Genomic DNA, 21,373 nt, shown 5'->3' with positions numbered 1-21,373 from the left:
GGTCGCAACATGGCGACGCCCAGGATGGGCAGAGCATCGCCCCCTGGTGGGCAGAGCGTAGCCCCATGGTGGGCGTGCCGGGTGGATCCCGGTCGGGCGCATGCGGGAGTCTGTCTGACTGTCTCTCCCTGTTTCCAGCTTCAGAAAAATGAAAAAAAAAAAAATGTTTACCACGTGCCCCAAGAAATTAATACAACAAGTTTAAAGTTCTTTCTAATCCTAAAATGTTTAATTTGCTTCCTCAGAATAAAGTCCTTTGCCAGATATAAATGATAATAGCTCTTACATATCTAGTTCAAATTAAATAAGTTACTAAAGAATCCAATATGCCGCCAAACTTTGTATTTCAAGCATGGTTATTTTCATCCCTAGTTTTTCCTTCAGTTTTCTTTCAAAACCTCATAGACTATTTTCATTTTTACCAGCAAAATCTTTAGCCAGAACCCTCTCTCTCCCCCAACTTAGAAGAGCTTGTCTTTACTAACTGGTAGACATAACATCTTTATAGTAATCAGTATTCATTTAGCTTCCACCAATTTCAAGTATAAACATTGCAATATCATTTATAAATCTCCCACCCTTTAAAAAAAACTGGTCAGCCCTGGCTGGGTAGTTCAGCTGTTAGAGCGTCATCCCAATGAACCAAGGTTGTGGGTTCAATCCCTAGACCAAGCAAATACAAGAATCAACCAACGAATGCATGAATAGGTGGAACAACAAATCAATGTTTCTCTCTTTCTCTCTAAGAATCAATAGGAAAAAAAATTTTTAAACATAAAAAATAATAACAAAAAATATTGTTCACAAGGGAAAAATACAAGCTTGAAATCTCCTAGGCTAAATTTTAACGATCCTCTACAATCACCAGTGTTTCTTATAATAACTTTTGATTTCACTAACTGTTACAGAAACTAGCAAAGGTTGATTCTGATAGTTTCCATGCTATCAATGCTATGTTCAAACAATCCCTGTTCATAAATATAAAGTGGACAGATGAAAATTTAAAGGAACAAAAAGTATCATTACACCTAAACAAAAGTTGAAAGATCTGATTTAGAAAAAAGAGATTCATATTAAAAATTAGTCCTAGTCCTTAATTCATTCCAATGGAAAAAGAATAGTATTATTAAACAAGTATGATCATCATATACATTTTCTATTTGTACTATCTAAAAACAGAAATGCATGTAATCAATTACTGACCATTTTTTTCTTGATTTTTAAAAATGAATTCTCTCAAACAGTATTTTTTATATATAAGTTAATGGTACCATCTCCCCTACAAGGTCTACTTTCTGTAACTAAGACTGCACAATTTGTAACTGTCACTGCATACAACATGTACATCTAAATGTCAACAGAAGAAAATACAAAAAATACAAACCCAACAGCTTAAAGTTTCTATGGCATTCAGTATTCCTACTTATCAATGTGAGAGATCCTCCTGATAATAAGTTTCTTTTCATTTATGCACAGCTATTTATATGAAATTGGGCCCTTCAAAAAGGAGAAAGGGGCCCTGGCCGGTTGGCTCAGCGGTAGAGCCTCAGCCTGGCGTGCGGGGGACCCGGGTTCGATTCCCGGCCAGGGCACATAAGAGAAACGCCCATTTGCTTCTCCACCCCCCCCCCCTTCCTCTCTGTCTCTCTCTTCCCCTCCCACAGCCAAGGCTCCATTGGAGCAAAGATGGCCCGGGCGCTGGGGATGGCTCCTTGGCCGCTGCCCCAGGCGCTAGAGTGGCTCTGGTCGCAGCAGAGCGATGCCCTGGAGGGGCAGAGCATCGCCCCCTGGTGGGCGTGCCGGGTGGATCCCCGTCGGGCGCATGCGGGAGTCTGTCTGACTGTCTCTCCCCATTTCCAGCTTCAGAAAAATACAAAAAAAAAAAAAAAGGAGAAAGGGTATATCTGGTCACACACACACCAGTAACTTCAACAAGTCTGAACTCTCCTGTCCCTCCATTGTAACACAAAATTTTTAACAAATATAAAACTCTTCAAAAAGGAAATTATATACAGATACAAAAAGACCAATTGAAAAGGAATCCATCACCTGGTCATGAGCCTTACCTTTCAGCAGTGGCAGAGGTGTTAATTCAATAGGCTTGCCTTGAGACCTAAACTGTGAGGAACTTTGCGACCTCTTCTGTCTGGCTTTTCTGACGGACTTCCGAGAAAATCCGTCTACTTTATCCACTGATGGAGGAGTAGTTGGTGCTGAGGACATATCCCTACTGAAGAGAAAGAGGTATCATAAACATATTCCCAAGGCAGAAGCATACATGTGAGTTACACAAATTCCAAAATTCCTATATATAATATTCATGAAAATGGGAATATGTGATAAAAAAAAAAAAAAGCAAATAAAATCAATCAAAAAAAGTTTAAGAAACTCATGATCAGCCCTGGTTTGCTCAGTGGATAGAGCATCTGCCTGGCATGTGGATGTCCAGGATTCAGTCCCCAGTCAGGCAGGACACACATGAGAAGCGACCATCTGCTTCTCCTCCCCTCCCTCTCCCCCTTCTCTCTTTCTCTTTCTCTCTTGCAACCAGTGACTGGACTGGTTCAAGCAGCAGCCTGGGAGCTGAGGATAGCTCAGCTGATTCAAGCATTGGCCCCAGACTGGGGGGTTACCAGGTGGATCCCAGTTGGCGCACATGCAAGAGTCTGTCTCACTATCTCCCCTCCTCTCACTTTAAAAAAGAAAAAGTCATGTTCAAGGAAAAAACATAAAAATTTGGTGAAAAAACAGAATATAATTACTATATAAGTAATACTGCAAATCTAATTTATTATCTTGTTCCCATTACGATAAGCATTAAAGGTGCTCATTTAGACTTGAAGAACTCTAAGCTATCGACTCATTTTCTAACTATAAAGCTGTTCTCATCTTGAGATTCCTGAAGTAATGTTGAAGCTATTCTGCAGCTGGAAAACTTCCTTTGATACATTTTCCCCAAGATATTTAATATTATGAATGGGCTTGCAGTTGAAACCCTTATTGCACTTCAAGAATCCACACCAATGTATCATAACAAGTGAAATTTACAATTACTGAAACTATCTAGGCATGACTTTTAATGCAATGTGCTTGCTATGTTAGCTATGATAAACTACACCACACAGCAAATGAGAACAGGCTAGATGACTTTAAACAGAACACATAAAAGGCATAATTAAAATCATTTCAAAGACGTCTTCTTTTTGAATGAAGCCATCTTAAATTATTAAAGCTTAATAAACAAAACTATGATGAAATGTGAACCAAAGCTGAAATGAAAGCTTACATTCACAGCCTACTTTGACAACCAAGTTGAGGTCCCTTGAAGTTCATCATCAAATATTAATTTTCATTCTATCAAACTGATGAAACCGAACAGTTCTTTTGGATTTTTTAATCCTGTCAAACTATTAAAATGAAGGCTATTTCCTAAAAGTAACAAGCATTAAGCTCAATTTCACTCACCAATTCAAACAGATGCCATCAGTTTCATGGTATTGGAGCTCCATGTAAGATTAATGGCAGACTCAAATAGAAATAATGCATATGGGGAAAATGCTGAAATGCAATTACTCATCTGTCATTCCAAACAGAAGACAAGTGTTTTTTAACCTCTAAATAAACGTGTAAGGTAATGTCTTCCTGAGCTTGTAAGAATAAAAAGTTACCTCGATTACCTGGATTCTGACAAAGTAAAAATAACAAAAAACATTTAAAAAAAAAAAACAAACCATGATGTTGAGGGTTGTAATTCTGAAATCTTGTTTGGTTCTTTTAAAAAAGAAAAAGTTTTTTTAGAAATCTACTTTATTTAGTCTTAAATAAAATGTGAAAGATTCTAAACGGAATTGCAAACTATGAATGACTACAGAAGGAATATCACTTTCAAATGATCATGAAGACTTCATCCGCAAAAGGCTCCACATCACATTTGCACGTTGTAAATTTAGGGGCCGATTTTCCAATCTGATGTGTGAATTATTTAGATTTCATTTAACCGTAGCAACCCAAGATTTCAGTAAATCCAGTTACTCCATCACTCTTTTTGTCTCTTCTGTATGGCTTCTTGACAGCAAATTTTTAAAAAATCGTTTGCCCCTATGCCCGCGGCCAAGAATAAATAAACGTCAAGGATCTCAACCCTAATACGCTGCAGAACTGAACGTGCAGTAGCAGCGGGTCGGCGCAAAGCCCGGGGAAACAGGTTTCGCCCTGGACCAAGGCGCCCGAAGCCTTTATCATCCTCTAAGCACCAGGTACCAGGCATTTCCAAGGTTGAAGATAATCCAAAGGGTGTACTGAGGTGGAGGAGAAAGACAGGGAAGGGGTTCGTCTGCAGGGGATGGCTCACATTACTCCCTTTGCTCCTATCCACCCCCACCCCAAGCCCTGAGATAAGCTGCTACAGAATCTTCCTCACACCAATCCCCCGTTTTCCCCCCGCTGGGTCAGTGGATAAGGGGTTCAAGAATACGCCTCCAATGCCGGAAGGTGGAGAAAAAGGGGGAAGAGGGGAGGCGGGAGAGTGAATGAGAGGCATCATCAGAACCATTTGCAGGTAAATCAGACAAGTGGGACGGGCCCGGCCCTCCCTCTCCTTCTCCCTTTCCCTCTCCCTCTCCTTCTCCCTCTCCCTCTCCCGCACCCCACCCCATCCCACTGCACTCCTCGCTAGCCCCGGCCAGGCCTTCCCGAGGCCGGTGCCCTGCAGGTTCTCCAGGAAGACGGGGAGGAAGAACGGAAGCGGGCGAACAGCGGAGCTGGAGGGACGAAGTTACCTTGAAGCTTCTGGTGAAGAATCCGAAGATGATCTGTGGTTTTGAGGGGCGGGAGACCGGCAAGAGGGCCGCAGCGGGGGCGGATGGCGGGGCCGGGACTTGCAGGCGGAGGTCCGGACAGCGGCAGGGAGCCCGGGGCGACGGCAGTCCGGCGCGGAGTCCCTCCGGTTCCGCGACGGCGGCGCCTCTAGGCCTCACGGCCAGACCTGAACCTCAGCGCTCCGGCGGTGGCGGCCTCACGATCCTCCCCCGCGGGCCCGTCCCATCAAATCGGCACCGAACCCGTTGCGGCTCTGCCGGTGGCTCCTCGCTCACATTCCCGGCGGGCGGCGCTTCAGCTCGTTGCCCCGGACTTGGCGGCGGCGGCGACGACGTGGGGAGGGGGGGGAAGGGAGGGAGGAGGACTGAATCCGCAGCGGCAGCAGAAGGAAGGAGAGGGAGGAACCGCTGAAGCTGGAGCCGCCGCTGCCAGAGTCGCCGTTCAGTACCCGCGGTGGGTCCCCGTCAATGCCCCTTTCTCTCTCCTATTGTCAATATCACCGGGCGGCTGAGTCCATGGCACACGCGCAACCGAACCTTCTGGCCAGTAGCGCCCGCCCCCGGCGCCCACTCAATGGAGGCTTCAAACGGGAAGTGAAACGTCATTGGCCGGTGCCTGCCTTCACTCCCGTGCCAGCAAGTTCGGCTGAGAGCCGATCAGGGATTGGCGGCGGGGGGGCGGAGAAACAGGAGGGTGGGAAGAGAAGAGACCGAGGATTGGGCCGAGGAGAGAGGGACCCGGATGCAGCTGCGATCTCCGGCGGCGCGGCTGCCGCTTCCGCCAGGCGACTGGGTAGCTTGAAGAGGACAGTCACAGCAGCTGCTAGGCCTAAGAGGAGACCCATAGACTCGAGAGGTGTGCGACCGACAGATCAATGGGATGGGTTCCGCGCAATGCGGAACCTCTGGGCAGCGGCCGTCTTCAACCAGAGGATTCCAAGGGCTACGATCGGCTAAGGGTGGGGAAGCCGCCAGGGCCTGGATCGCGCCCCGTCCTACGGCTAGGGTGGCCCTTCTGAGCTCGAGGAGCCCCACTCAAGACGGAAACGAGCGCTGCGTAGACAGAAATACGGTCCCCCACTCGCGCCTGTGCCGATGTAAAAGGGCCTCCTGCAGCCCGCTGTGAAACTCCCGGCAGTCGCTCTCCGCTGAACCTGTGGGAAACCTCGCACCGAAATCTAAACCCCTGGGGCCTGGCCAAGGGTTGAGTATCGTTTCCAATTCTCTCTCACCTAGTCTCCTTTTCCCTAAACCTGTCTTGAAGATCAGATCCCTGAAGCTCTTGGTTGAGGGCGGCTCAATGGGGCTTATACAGGTGGGAACGATGTCTCTGCGCTCCGCAATCACTTATTGAGATGCAGGGCACCAACCCTCCGGCTGCGCCGAGCTCAGAGAAACCCTGCTCCAAACTGTAGGAGCTTGGGAGCTTTTCATTGGCCGGGTGGACCAATTGAAGAAGAAGAAAAAAAAAAAAAAAACAGAACAAAACAACTCAAGAGTTTGTGGAGAAGCCTTGACTTAACTGTAGCTAGAACAAGTGATAAAATATTATAGAGATGTGTTGGCATCCTTGGTGGGCCCTAGGCCAAATGGTGCAAATCCAGAGAATACTCTTGGACACTCACCCTATTTGAATACATTTTACATACCTCTTTTGCAGGGGCAAGAAAAAGGAAGAACAAGATTCTTTATTTTTTATTTTATTTTATTTATTGATTTTTAGAGAGAGAGAAAGGGGAGGAGCTGGAAGCATCAACTCTCATATGTGCCTTGACCAGGCAAGCCCAGGTTTTCCAACCAGCAACCTCAGCGTTCCAGGTCAACGCTTTATCCCACTGTGCCACCACAGGTCAGGCAAGATTATTTTTTTATTATTCATTTTAGAAGAGAGAGAGAGAGAGAAAGGGGGAGAAGCAGAAAGCATCAACTCCCATATGTGCCTTGAGCAGGCAAGCCTGGGGTTTTGAACCAGCGACTTCAGCATTCCAGGTCAATGCTTTACCCATTGCACCACTACAGGTCAGGCTTAGAACAAAGTTCTTAATGCCAACTACTATGTCAGGGGGCTGATTGTTAAAAACTTGGTAAATGGAAGAAAAAAAGAAAATAATTCATAATCCCTCAAACACTGTTGGCATTTTGATGTATTTCCCTCCAGTATTTTTTATAATAGTATGGGTGTCATTCTGTAGCCTAGTTTCTCTCAGCATTATATCATGTTTCTGTACAGTTAGAAAATAGAACTATATATAAATAAAGCTATATATACCATATGTGCCAATGATGACCAAAAAATGCATTGTGTTTTTGTTGTTTGTGTTAACCATCAAGTATTGCAAATTTCTATGCTTATTCCTAGAAATACCTCCTGAGTGGGGAAAAGAAAATAAAATTGTGCCATGAAAGATACTCCTGTTTTGCAGTGAAATGGAAAACAAGAAAAGATGGCTCTGATGGCAAGTTCCCCCTACTGACTCCAGATGATTGGCCCCTTTTAATAGTGCCCGTTTTAGATCTGATAAAGTTCATCACCATGAGGCCCTGTAAAACTGGTTGTTAGCTTCAAGAAACTTAAATTTCCACATCTCAATTTCTTTTACCAGTCTGTATGAAAATGTCACTGTCCCAGCCACCAAGATTTTGCTAGCTCAATCTCTGACTGAGGATAAACACGGAATTAGAAACCAAAGGAGATTTTAAAGCCAACTAAATTTCCCTTGGCAACATTTGAACTGTCAAAGAGTATAGTGCACGTTTGAAATGCTCACAGCTGTTGCTTAGAACATAACACGTTTTGTAGAGTGGGAATTTTGCTTGCAAATTATGGATCTCTATAATGACAATTCATTTCAAAATTGTTTCGCTTTCTATAAAATGGCGAAGTAATTAAAATGAGCAGGCCTTTTTTAAATCAAAACATCTTTGCCTATATGAGAAACTGTTCCCTGAACCAGTCATTCCTATAGAAGGTCCATGCATCCAAGGGGCGTGTGTACAGTAGGGATAGCACAAGGCAATTCATTTGGGACGTAAAAGAAAATATGAGGACATCTGTATGTGCTTAATTCAAATCAGAAAAGAAAAATATTAAGCCCTGGCCAGGTAACTCAGAGCATCATCCCAATATTGCAAGTTCTATCCCTGGTCAGGAAACATACCAGAAGCAATCAATGAATGCATAATTAAGTGGAACAACAAATAAATGCTTCTCTCGCTATGTCTCTATAAAGTCAATAAAGAAAATCAACCAATGAATGCATAAATATGTGGAAAAAAATCAATGTTTGTTTCTCTAATAAAATTAATTTTAAAAAAAGAATAATAAAGCATTAAGCTCAACTAATATTATACAGGAGTATACAACCCTGCAATTCATCCATTCCATGGTCTCTTGGCCTAGAATAGCATAGGAGATGTCCTCAAGGAAAAGTGGGAGTTACCCATTTCCAAGGGTTGACTGTGGTGGTCCCTCCCACCCAGGGAGTTTCTGCCAACACAGTGATATAGTGACAACTGGCCATGTAGCTCAGTTGGTCAGAATGTCATCCCCATATATCAGGGTTGTGAATTCGACCTATGTTAGGGCACATACCAGAGTCAACCCATGAATGCATAAATAAGTGGAACAACAAATCGATGTTTCTTTCATTCTCCCATTCCCCCTCTCTCTAAAATCAATAAATAAAATAATTTTAATACTTTTAAAAAAGAAAAAGTTATTTTTTAAAAAAGGGAAGCTAGACAAGTGACTTTACCAGAGTCCTCTGCAAGGAAATCACAGAAAAACAAGCAAATGACAGAACTGATACTTCTATTCTCAGATCTTTAGCAGCCACATTTCAAAGTTCAATAACAATCTAATAAATCCAACCAAGTTTTGATTTTAAAAATATTAAATTCATCAGGAAGATTACTTGAAATGTAAATTTATACTTTCTATCATTAACAATGAACTTCAACCTAAGCATATTTTGTATTTGAGATACAAGCTAGTGATGGTAGCATATGTAAATACTTTATAAATAAATATATGCATGGTATATTTGGTTAAGAATTGCTCCCCAAGAATATAGTATACTAATAAAAATGAATGATTAAAAAAAAAGTATAGAGACTGCTATTGTAGATAATACAAAATGAAATAGATTATAGCCATCTGGGGAGCCATTATCAAATGACAAAACACTGTACATTGCTATCTGATGAAAGCACTTACTTTCCAGATAGCAAGGCTGAGCTTATCAGTAATCTACTGGCGGGCTAGCCACGGGATAAGACTAGAAGACATAGATGATCAAATGGTGGCCGACTGTTGAGCTAAAGAAGGGCTAAGATAATAAGCAGAAGCATCAAACCAGTTTTCAAGCAGCAGAGGAAGAAAAGATCTATGCTGGTAAAACATGATCATCAGAGGTAGACTAGCCCAATTTGTGTGTGGGAGGCGGAGGGTACATGAAGCTGGGTTTGGGCTGAGAAGGAAGAACAGTGAAAAAAATCTAAGGTGAGAGCTACTCCTTTAGGTGAAACAATAAAAGGAGTATGCAGAATAGCTAGTATAGACAAGGGACTTCTTTGAGCCACATGTATCGACACAGGAAACACCCTCAGCAGTGACATTTTCTTGGGTCATAATTTAAATAGTACAGTTACATTTTCAGATGTGCCTCAAGGGTTGTAGGTTACTCATGGCTTTCCATGTGAGTAATGTATACAATTACTGCTTGAAATTTAAAATGTTTAGGTGCTCTAGCTCCCTACCAAGCAGTGAGAGGGCCTAGGTGTTCCTGATGGATCAAGACAGGAAAAGGGGCCCTATGTCATGGATGGGGAAGAAAAATTGAAAAACAATCAGACAAAAACAGGAAGGAGAAAGCCAGCTTCAAGTACACTTTATTCTATACAGGATAAAGCACAAAATAATGTACCACAAATAATAATCTTCCCTGTAAAAGACTCAAATTACACAGTTAAATAGACTAAAGATATAACTAATTATAAGCATAATGATGAGAACACAGACTCTAGATTCAGATATATCCAGTGGTGGGATTCAAACAACTTAACAACCAGTTCTCTGCCCTAGTGACCGTTTTAAGTATAAAAAAACGATATACCAAAAGGTAGTTTATTATTTCATGCATTTAATACATAAATAAGAACAATAAAAGAGGTACATAAAACTAAATTATGTTATAAGAAAAAGTTTTAAAATACTAATGAAAAAATATTAAATAATACCTGACAACACAGGCCCAGGAATGTAGGTAGCCATGAAGCTGAAAGAAGAAGGAAATGGCTTCTCCACTGTCCAGGAGGAATGCAGCCCTGACAGCCCGTTTGGATGTCCATCTTCAGAACTGCTGTGGGTAGAAGACTACCGCGTAGCATAATTGTTGAATTGAAACCTTTCAAGTAGAAGAAGAAATCTGGAGAGATTCTGTAACTACATATCCCCAAACCCATTCAGGACCCACCAACCCCACCTAGCGCAACCAGGACTGGGATGCAGCCTTCCTCCTGCCCAGTGCCCAGCAGAGGAGCTGATGCCCCTGGAGGAAACTGAGCTTACAGACCAAAAGAACAAGGTGTTTGAAGAGGACAACTGTTTCAAAAGAAAGGCAACACAGATTCTATCAGCAGCAGAAATATTAGAACTGAATGACCAAGAATTTTTAAATTGGGTTACTAACTATACTGAAAGAAATATACCAATTTGAAACAAGAACAAGAAAACACAGGAACAAGCCAACCAATAATATTAGGTATCAAAAATACAATAGTTTATATAAAGAACCCAATGTGCCCTGGCCGGTTGGCCCAGTGGTAGAGCATCGGCCTGGCATGCAGGAGTCCCGGGTTCGATTCCCAGCCAGGGCACACAGAAGAAGCACTCATCTGCTTCTCCACCCCTCCCCCTCTCCTTCCCTCTCTGTCTCTCTCTTCCCCTCCCACAGCCAAGGCTACATTGGAGCAAAGTTGGCCTGGGCGCTGAGGATGGCTCCGTGACCTCTGCCTCAGGCACTAGAATGGCCCTGGTTGCAACAGAGCAACGCCTCAGATGGGCAGAGCATCGCCCCCTGGTGGCATGCTGGGTGGATCCCGGTTGGGCGCATGCGGGAGTCTGTCTGACTGCCTCCCCATTTCCAACTTCAGAAAAATACAAAAAAAAAAGAAAAAAAAAAGAACCCAATGTAAGGTGTAAACAGCAGAATGGAACAAACTTGAATATTAGAAGATGAGATTAAGAAAATCTCCCAGAGAGAAGAAAAATACAAATAGATTTTTAAAATAGCTAAGACAAAGAAAAAGAAAAAACATATGCACAATTACCCAGAAATGAAAGGGGATAATATCAATGTGGTAGTGGTTGTGGTGAGGAAGACCAAAAAAAAGGAGAGTTTCCAAATAGAAATATAGAAAAAGCAGGACAAATTGAAATAAGGGTCATGAGAAATATGTCTGAATATAGAAATAAGAAAACACAAAACACACACACACACACACACACACAAAGAGAAATAAGAAAACAATGATTAGTTCTAGAGGAAATAAAGACCATAAAAGAATCCTTCATGTACATTATATGTACGCTAGATGGCCCTAAATAGTATTCACAGTCATACTAGTGCAAGGGCGAATGTTTTCCTGACCAAAATTACGCTGCAGATACCTGAGGAAGAGGGCACCTGAGGAAGATGGGGACAAAGAGAGGGATCTGTGTGTGCCGCAGGGACAAGGCAGGCAAGAGAACAAAATTCTTATCTTCTGGTGGGAATCAAGAGCTAATTTGTAAAACAGAAAAATTAAAAGGTGCTGAACTAGAATATTATTTAGAGACAGAGTAAAATGGCAAGATAATCTGCCATAAATGAGGAGACAGTAGTTACTTTAAGGAAGTCAATACAGGGGCCAGGAGTACAGAACTGCTTACAGAAAGAACTCTTTGACTCTTTAAACTATGTGATGTGTAGCTTTTATTAAAATAAAGACTTTTTAAAAATACCTGACAAAAATCAATAAAACTGTTATTTAAGATATTTCCACATTGCTTCTTGATTGGCGTCCTCACTTGCAATTTTTTTCACCTATGGACAGAATGAACATTACTATGGGCCAGGGATCAGGAACCTATGGCTCGCAAGCCAGATGTGGCTCTTTTGATGGCTGCAGCTGGCTCGCAGACAAATCTTTAATAAAAAAAAAATAACGTTAAAAATATAAAACATTCTCATGTACTATAATCCATTCATTTCTTACCGCTCATGTACATGGTTGCGGGTTCCAAATTTTTATTGGATAATGCGTAGTGTACACAGGTTGTTGTATGGCTCTCCCGGAATTACATTTTAAAATATGTGGTGTTCATGGCTCTCTCAGCCAAAAAGGTTCCCGACCTCTGCTATGGGCACTTAGAATACACTGTTGCGCAGATAAATGTTAAAAAAAAGAGTAAGGAATGTAAATTTGTGATTTCCACATTGGGCGGCTGCCCAGGTGCCCACCTTAAAGAGAACCCTGATTATAAGTGCCATTTTAGCAACTGGTTTGCTGAACTCAACTGAAAATTCAGTATCAGTTCTGCCAAACCAGTACGAACCAGCTGAATCCCACCACTGGATATATCCAATGTGGAATCCCACTCTGCCAATCAGGAGCCGAGGCAAAATTACACACCCTTCACGCTTTAGTTTTCTGGCCTATGGATAAGCAAACTAGCACTTCCTAACTCATAGGATTGAATTCAGTATAAACGAGGTTATGCTTTAATACAGTGCCTGGCACATGTGAACGGCTCAATAAATGTTAGTTATTACCCTAATCACCCAATTTTTTCATATTCTAATAGTTTTATCCAGCTAGAAGCTTTTCTTTAAGAAGTTTCTACCCCCTTTTTAATTCTGGCATACCCCACTATGTCAGGAAGAAAACAAGAAGCAAGGAGGCATGCCTTTTAGTCCCCTTCCACACTAAATTGTAGAATTGTGTGGGATCACTCATTAGCAATAACAGAGACTTGCATTTTATACTAGACACATACTTCAGAAAGTTAAGAAAATAGTCATTTAATTTAACATCATTTCAGAACTTTATCTTAATTTCTACTTTATATTCCTTTAAGAGAGGCTCAAACTGTTTTTGCTCTAAGTTTACCTATTTCTCTTCCTCACTGTAACTTCCAGAATTGAGGTCAGACTGAGGCCCTGGTTTCTGGTCCTAGCTCCACCTTTAGTAATAGCCTGGTCTTGGTGTGGTGGATATCTGCTTTGCACCCATCCCCCCTTTTTCTCTGAGGACCACACCCCTCACTTCATGTGATCCAGGTGGGACTAGAAACCATGCTTTTTCTCTTTTCTGTCACCTAAAACAGTGATTTTCAACCTTTTTTGAGCTGCGGCACATTTTTTACATTTACAAAATCCTGGGGCACACCACCTACCAAAATGACACAAAATGACACTCTAACACAGTACATATTATACATATAGTTAATAATATAGTTTCTAAATGTATTTATACTCACTTAGTGTGAAACCTGGGCCTGTTTCAATGAACACAAAAGGGATATCCTGGCAGGAATGGTAGAAAGACACACACGAAGCTCTTCCTCAACAGTTCTCAGTCTCTCTCTGTTTTTAGTTTTTATCACAGTCAAGCTTGAGAAGCTCAGCTCACATAGATATGTGGTTGAAAACAGGAGCAATGTCAAAATAGCTTTGTTGGCCAGAATGGGGAACTCCTTGACAACAGATAACCAAAAACTGTCCAAAGGAAGATCAGCAAACTTTAGCTTTAAAGTTAGATAACATTGTGACACATTGTGATGCATTGTATATCACCCTCTGCGGGGGGGCCTCTTTTAAAAAGAAAAAGGTCAAGTATCTATATACACCATCAGGATAGACATAACCAGCTGAGGCTGAGGCTTCATCTAGTGGTGGCAACATTTACCTCCAGTCCTGACCAGGATTAGAAATCGGGACCATGGGGAGGAGTAACAGCTTCAACTACTTGCCATGGCCACACAATGACAAGTGCGTGACAGCCAGAGCGGGGACCTTCCTGGGTGTGGATGAGAGGCGGCCTACTATTGGTTCATCGCTAGTGGTCAGGATGAATCCTAGAAGGTGATTGGTCAGTGAGTGTTCCCTGTACCTCCACTCTTCCTGTCGCTGATAGCTGGAGAGATTGTGAGGGGAATGTTTATGTTCAAATGGAGGCGGCTGGCGGCAGGCCGGATAAATAGCCTCCGTGGGCTGTATCCGACAAGCGGGCCATAGTTTGGGGACCCATGTTTAATTTCCCCACGGCACACCTGACCATGTCTCACGGCACACTGGTTGAAAAACACTGACCTAGAAAGATGAGAATAAGACCCAAGGGGATCAATTGGATCTTCCCCAAGACACACTCTGGACTGCTGGGAGCGAGATGCCTCTCTTCCTTTTAGATCATAAACCATAGAAAAGACGTAAGCTACTTCTGATCACCTCCCTCTCTCTTCTTCATCCTTGAGGAAGCCAATGCTGTGGAATAAACTTTGGCAAAAGCCAAATTTTAACAACACGATTGGAGCTGCTGGATTCAGTTATGTCTGAAGCTAGTTTTAGGTATATGAGCCAGTAAGTTCCCTTTTAGTTTAAGCTACTTTGGAGTTAAATTTCTATAACTTACACCCAAAAGAATCCTGACTCATAATATACAGGCAAGTCACTTAACCTTTCCAAGCCTCAGTTTGCTCTCAGTCTCTGAATGTGGGATTTCCTAAGGGTTGAACTAAATGAAATATTTAAATGAAATCTAATGTTTGTTGTTTTTTTGTTTTGGGTTTTTTGTTTTGTTTCGTTTTTTTGCGGCAGAGACAGAGAGTCAGAGAAAGGGACAGACAGACAGGAAGGGAAAGAGATGAGAAACATCAATTCTTTGTTGTGGCTCCTTAGTTGTTCATTGATTGCTTACTCATATGTGCCTTGACTGGGGGGCTACAGCAGACCGAGTGACCCCTTGCTCGAGCCAGCGACCTTGGGCTCAAGCTGGTGAGCCTTGCTCAAACCAGATGAGCCCGTGTTCAAGCTGGCGACCTCAGGGTCTCGAACGTGGGTCCTCCACATCCCAGTCCGACGCTCCATCCACCGTGCCACCACCTGGTCAGGCAGATGAAATCTAATGTTAATAAGCACAAAAGAAATTATTCAGCCTGACCTGTGGTGGCGCAGTGGATAAAGCGTCGACCTGGAAACGCTGAAGTTGCCGGTTCGAAACCTCTAGGCTTGCCTGGTCAAGGCACATAAGGAGTTGATGCTTCCTGCTCCTCCCCCCTTCTCGCTCTCTGTCTCTCTCTCTTCTCTCTCTCTCTCTCTCTCTCTCCTTCTCTCCTTTCTAAATGAATAAATAAAATTAAAAAAAGAAAGAAAGAAAGAAATTATTCAAAGTGGCCCTGCTGGAAATTCTCTCCTAATGTGATTCATCAAATCTAATTCATTTGTTGTTGTTTTTTAAAACTTATCAATTCTTTTTTTTTTTTTTTTTTTTGTGACAAAGACAGAGAGAGGGACAGATAGGGACAGACAGGAAGGGAGAGAGGTGAGAAGCATCGATTCTTTGTTGCAGCACCTTAGTTGTTCATTGATTGCTTTCTCATATGTGCCTTGATTGGGGTAGTGGGGGGCTACAGCAGAGCAAGTGACCCCTTGCTCAAGCCAGTGACCTTTAGGCTCAAGCCAGTGACCATGGGGTCATGTCTATGATCCCATGCTCAAGCCAGCGACCCTGTGCTCAAGCTGGTGAGCCCACACTCAAGCCAGTGACCTTAGGGTTTCAAACCTGAGTCCTCCGTGCTCCAGTCCGACACTCTTTCCACTGCACCACTGCCTGGTCAGGCAAGACTCATCAATTCTTAAAAATTACACCTACATGAGAAAGGATAGTGCATTGACCTACCAAACATGAAAAAACCTTTTTTCTTAGTGTTAAGCCTAATCCGGAGGGACTCGAAACATTGAAAACACGAACAAAATCCGTCGATTACACACCAGAGCTTTATTGTCTAGCTTGGCCAAGCGGTGGCAACTCTAACAGAAATCTGAGGGAGAGCGTGCCGGCCCTTTGTTCTACTTAGTTTTTATAGTTTTGTAAGTGGGAAGTACAGAAGCAAAAATTGCAATTAGGTGCCTTTTACCACTATTGGTTATAGTCATATGCCCTTTAACATGATAGGACCATGTTCAATTTGCAAGCCATACATCATTTTGGAGAAAACAAAATTTACAAGTCAACACAATGATAGAAAGATGTCTGTTTACATATTAGGAGACATTCCTATATTTTCTAATGTTTATTTGCCATCTCTCTGTCCAGAGTCACACATATTAACTATATGCATTCATATGGGAGAGGTAGTTTCTGTGGGGACAAATGCCCGCAAATGGTTCATTATTATAAGAAAAGGTTTATTTTGGCTTTTTTCTTCCTGCACCTGGCTAGCCATTCACCCCTTTCCCCACAGGTGTGGTGGAATGTCAGGGAATCCATGTTTTCCTCCCCTTTGCATTTACAATACAATGCCAAGGGCCATCCTGGTTTTATGCCAATCACACAGTACAGAGATTATTCACAAAATTCCTCTGCACACCTTAACCCAAATTAATAAAATGTTCTTTAAGTCTCTTAAAATATTAACATCGATTCTGTAGCTTTTGGTACTTTACAACACCTGCGGGTGAGGAGGCGCAGTGGCTCCTCAGGGCTCCTCATTAGCAAACTGCAGCTTTTCAAGAGCTTATTTTTACTGTGATCCTTAACACACCAAGGCCATATTTTAGATACTACAGCCTATGGTTCAATGTTGCATCTAGGTTCTTATCTATCATAGAGGAAGAACATTGTTTTTAAGATAAATCTAAAATTGGGTAAAACCTATAAAGTAGGGTAAATCACTGCTAAAATCTTCTAAAGGGGCAAGACAACCAAAGAAGGGTGAAAACTTAAATCTGAGCACACTGTTATTAAAATAAACTAATAAGGACAATGTACACAAACTTTTATGGGATGGGAAATAATAATTGCAAACAGGTACATAGCAATTCACTTCAGTTTTTAAAATATTTTTATTGATTGATTTTAGGAAGAGAGGAAGGGAGAGAGAGAGAGATAGAAACATTGTATGTACCCTGACCGGGGATCGAACCAGCAACCCTTGCGTACCAGGATGATGCTGTAACCAACTGAGCTATCCAGTCGGGGCTAGTTCACTTTTTTTTTTAAGATTTTATTTATTCATTTTAGAGAGGAGAGAGGGAGAGAGAGAGAAAGGGGGAAGGAGCAGGAAGCATCAACTCCCATATATGCCTTGTCTAGGCAAGCCCACGGTTTTGAACTGGCAACCTCAGCATTCCAAGTTGACACTTTATCCACTGCACCACCACAGGTCAGGCACTAGTTCACTTTTATATGTACTATTTAATTTGAACCTTAGCTCTGTAGATACACATTATTTCCATTTTCTAAATAAGAAATGTGAGGATTAAAGAAGTTGTCCAGTGTCACATGGCTAGTAACTAGTAGAACCATAATTTAAACGCAGTTCTTCCAAGGGCCTCTGTACCAAATTACCTCTATTTGTAAATAATTCTTGTTAATGATAAGTAATTGAATATAAAGCTACTATTTTCTCCATCTTACAGAAGGAAGATTAATAAGATACAGAGTTTAAATGTCTAATATCATAAAGAAAATAGAGGAAGGGCTAAGTGTCCAACATCATCATGAACTCCCCATTAATTGAACACTATGAGCCAGGTACTGTGACAGCCATTTTGCATGTATTATCTTGTTTAATCTTCAAAATAACCCACTGATGTTGGTACTCTTATCCTGTTTTACAGATGTAGAAATTCAGATACAAAAAGTTTTAGTTTCTTTTCCAAGGTCATACAGCAAATATATGGTAGAACTTGGGCAGGAAGTAAGACTAGAAGTTAGGCACTATAACTCTAACTATTATACTGTGTAATCCTCCAGAAATCCTCTCTACAGTCTGTGTGTATGTAGTGCTGTGTAGAATATATAGAGAACACAAATTGCCCAACTTGTGGTGGTGCAGTGGATAAAGCATCAACCTGGAATGTTGAAGTCACTGGTTCAAAACCCTGGGCTTGTCTGGTTAAGGCACATATGGGAGCTGATGCTTCCTGCTCCAACCCCCTTCTCTCTCTCTCTCACTCTTCTCTAAAATGAAAATAAAAGAAGGAGGAGGAGGAGGAAACATAAATCTTTTCAGTTCATTTCCTTTGATATTTAAATCTCTTTCCAAAATAACAAAGAAGCCCCATTTTGTCTTTGGTGACTTTCTGCTCTTCCTGGATGAGTTAGGTTGCAGTGTGGATCCAAATCAACCTTCTTCTTAATGAAGAGATGTTTTGGGGGTGGAGGGAGAATTTTATGTTTAAAGAGCTTTGAAAATAAGGATAACAGCAATGGTCACCCCAGTATTTGAAAACATTCTGACTGATCATATTGCTAAATCAAGAAAGCTTATAATCTCAGATTTGGAAGGTTAGTGACCCAGTTAACAAATCAGTTGTCAACTAGAACAAAGTTGTTGTGGGGAGCCCGGCACCCAGATCTGGCAGGAAATGCTGAAGCCAAAGGCAGGACAAGGCCAGAACTTCCTGCAAGAAAATTGGGGTTGGGCCTTGGGGTCCTGCAAACCGGTGTAAGAGCCAATAGTAGGCAGAGAAAAGTCTGATGGAGGAGAGGCTTAAGAACACAGTGGAGAAGGGAGGGTCCCCTGGCCAGCAGGGGAGGAGAAAGAGAGAATGGTAGTGGTGAATAAGAAACAGGATTTTGCCAAGGAAGGGGACGGGGCTCTTGGAGGGAAGAGACCCAAGTGAAAGAGGTCCGTAGAGGGACTAGAGAGAAGTCCCGAGAGAGAGAGAGAGAGAGAGAGAGAGAGAGAGAGAGAGAGAGGCGCCCACAGGGGATCAGGAGGGGGAGAGAGTTGGGAGTCCATGGAGAAGGAAAGACCAGGAGTGGAGGTTTTAGGTGAGGTTTCTCTGGCCAGAAAAAGGGCCTGTGTGGTGGAACAGGTGGCACAGAGATTAAAGACGGGCACACAAATAACTGGAAGCCGTGAATGTAAGGGATCTCCAATCAGTTCCCAGTGTTTTTGGCAATAGTTAAATTGGTGAGGGTGTTAACACCGAAAGTCCCTTCAGGAGGCTAATTCAGTGGGTTCGGTGGCCTGGCCATAGCAGAGAAGAACAGTTTCCTCTTCTTTAGAGATGGAGATTCCTGTGCCCTCACGGCTGCCCTCAGTCCTCAGAGTGGTCAGAGTTGAGAACTGGCATCCCAAAACTCAAGCTCTGGCCATGAACAGATAAGGTAAAGTGGATGTGCTTGGGATGTCTCCATGGGCACATGCACTTGGAACAGAAAGAGGTCCCTGACGTAGGTACAGTTTCTGGACAGGGAGTCTCGGCAGAAAGAACTCAAGGGTGGTTGGAGGCAGGGGACTTACCACACCATGCCCCGAAGTGGGCGGAAGGTCGGATCCTGGTTCTTTCTCGAAGGGGAAGGGAAGAGGAGCGGTCCTTGTGGACTTCAACTCCTCTCAGGTGTTGGCACCAAAATGTAAGGTATTTTTCCCCGCTGAGAAAGAGAAAGAAGGAAGGAGCCGGAGCCACGAAGTGTGGAATAATAAAAGGCTTTATTGAGTACAGAGAGCGCAATCCCACCCGACGAGTTTCCCTGGCCCCGAGGAAGATGGAGGCCAAGGAAGTCACAAGGATTAAACCGTGTGAGAAATATTTAAAGGGTCCCTAGGGTGGTCGAGTTAATATGATGAGGTGAAATCTCACTGGCTGGCAGACGGTTGCTTTTTTTCAAAGGACTCCTGGGAAGTTTCTTTTGGCACGCTTGGTTGTGGGCGGTCCGAGCCAAAGTTTGTGGGTCTGGGTTCCCCACGTGACCATCCCCCATTATCCACCAACCTTACAGTTCCCATGTTCGGTGGGGAAGAAAAAGAATAGGAGTAGTTGCCCCCAAAATACACACAGTGATTCTCTACTTAGATCTTTGATTACTTCCTCAAATTTAATTTATAATAACAAAATTAATAGACAAAAGGTATGAACGTTTTTTAAGTCCTTGATTAAGTTCTGCCACATTGCCAAAACTTTGACTCCCTTTCTCACCTTTTCTACATCAATAGGTCAAAAAATTCAAAGTAGCCTGGACTGTGGCCTGAGCTGTGGTGGCGCAGTGGATAAAGCGTCGACCTGGAATGCTGAGGTTGCTGGTTCAAAACCCTGGGCTTGCCTGGTCAAGGCACTTATGGGAGTTGATGCTTCCTGCTCCTCCCCTCTTTCTCTCTCTCTCTCTCTCCTCTAAAATGAATAAAATAAATAAATAAATAAATAAAAAGTAGCCTGGACTGTGGTGGCGCAGTGGAAAGAGCATTGACCCGGAATGCTGAGGTTGCTGGTTCAAAACCCTGGACTTGCCTGGTCAAGACACATACACAAGCAATCCATGAACAACTAAAATGAAGCAACTATGATCTCCCTCCCTCCCTCTCTCTCTCTCTCTTCTTCCCTCTCTGTCTAAAATCAATAAATAAAATCTTTTTAAAAAATTAAAGTAATTATAACTTTCATCTCTTTGATCACAAAGTGAGAATATTTTAAAGATTATCCATGTATTCAATAGTCATGTAGATTTCTTTTTTCTGCAAATGGTCTATTAGTATACGTTGCTTATTATTCCATTACAGTTTTAGTGCTTTCACGATTGACTGATACAAAGTTGTTGTTTTTTTTAAAGCTTCTAGAGAGTGAAGTTTTTTTTCTTTTTTTTACAGAGACAGAGAGAGAGAGTCAGAGAGAGGAATAGATAGGGACAGACAGAAATGGAGAGATGAGAAGCATCAATCATCAGTTTTTCGTTGCGACATCTTAGTTGTTCATTGATTGCTTTCTCATATGTGCCTTGACGGCGGGCCTTCAGCAAATAGAGTAACCCCTTGCTCGAGCCAGTGACCTTGGGTCCAGATGAGCCCATGCACAAGCTGGCGACCTCGGGGTCTCGAACCTGGGTCCTCCTCATTTCAATCCGACACTCTATCCACTGCACCACCGCCTGCTCAGGCTGATACAAGTTTTTATATAATGACTTTACGTAGAGTACCATACCATCTTCCTTGGGGCTTATTTCATTGCCAAGCTTAAATTCTTAGAAAGTCTTTCTCTTAAAAATTCTTCCCCCTGGCCTGACCAGGCGGTGGCGTAGCAGATAGAGCGTTGGACTGGGATGTGGAAGACCCAGGTTCGAGATCCCGAGCTCGCCAGCTTGAGCGCGGGCTCATCTGGTTTGAGCAAAAGCTCACCAGCTTGGACCCAAGGTCGCTGGCTTGAGCAAGGGGTTACTCGGTTTGCTGAAAGCCCACGGTCAAGGCACATATGAGAAAGCAATCAATAAACAACTAAGATGTCAGAACGAAAAACTGATGATTGATGCTTCTCATCTCTCTGCGTTCCTGTCTGTCCCTATCCATCCCTCTC

At 42.7% G+C, this 21,373-nt stretch overlaps 1 protein-coding gene across 4 annotated transcripts in view; it reads right to left on the bottom strand.

Annotated features, from left to right (window-relative positions):
• The window catches only part of PPP2R5E (protein phosphatase 2 regulatory subunit B'epsilon), a 166,813-nt gene extending 161,424 nt beyond the window's left edge, over window positions 1–5,389 (bottom strand). The window contains exons 1-2 of one of the 4 annotated variants that reach the window (XM_066342796.1): window positions 4,779–5,389; window positions 2,067–2,230 (exon numbers count right to left, since the gene is read on the bottom strand). In XM_066342796.1, the coding sequence (XP_066198893.1) occupies window positions 2,067–2,223 (157 nt within the window). In that variant the 5' untranslated portion in view covers window positions 2,224–2,230; window positions 4,779–5,389. The remainder of the gene's footprint in view (window positions 1–2,066; window positions 2,231–4,778) is intronic. The other 3 variants (XM_066342795.1, XM_066342794.1, XM_066342799.1) reach the window with 3 other exon arrangements.
• Between the last annotated feature and the right edge of the window lie 15,984 nt (window positions 5,390–21,373).

Source organism: Saccopteryx leptura, chromosome 6, assembly GCF_036850995.1.
Source record: "Saccopteryx leptura isolate mSacLep1 chromosome 6, mSacLep1_pri_phased_curated, whole genome shotgun sequence".
NCBI lineage: Eukaryota > Metazoa > Chordata > Mammalia > Chiroptera > Emballonuridae > Saccopteryx > Saccopteryx leptura.
This window is presented reverse-complemented; position numbering and strand designations above follow the sequence as displayed.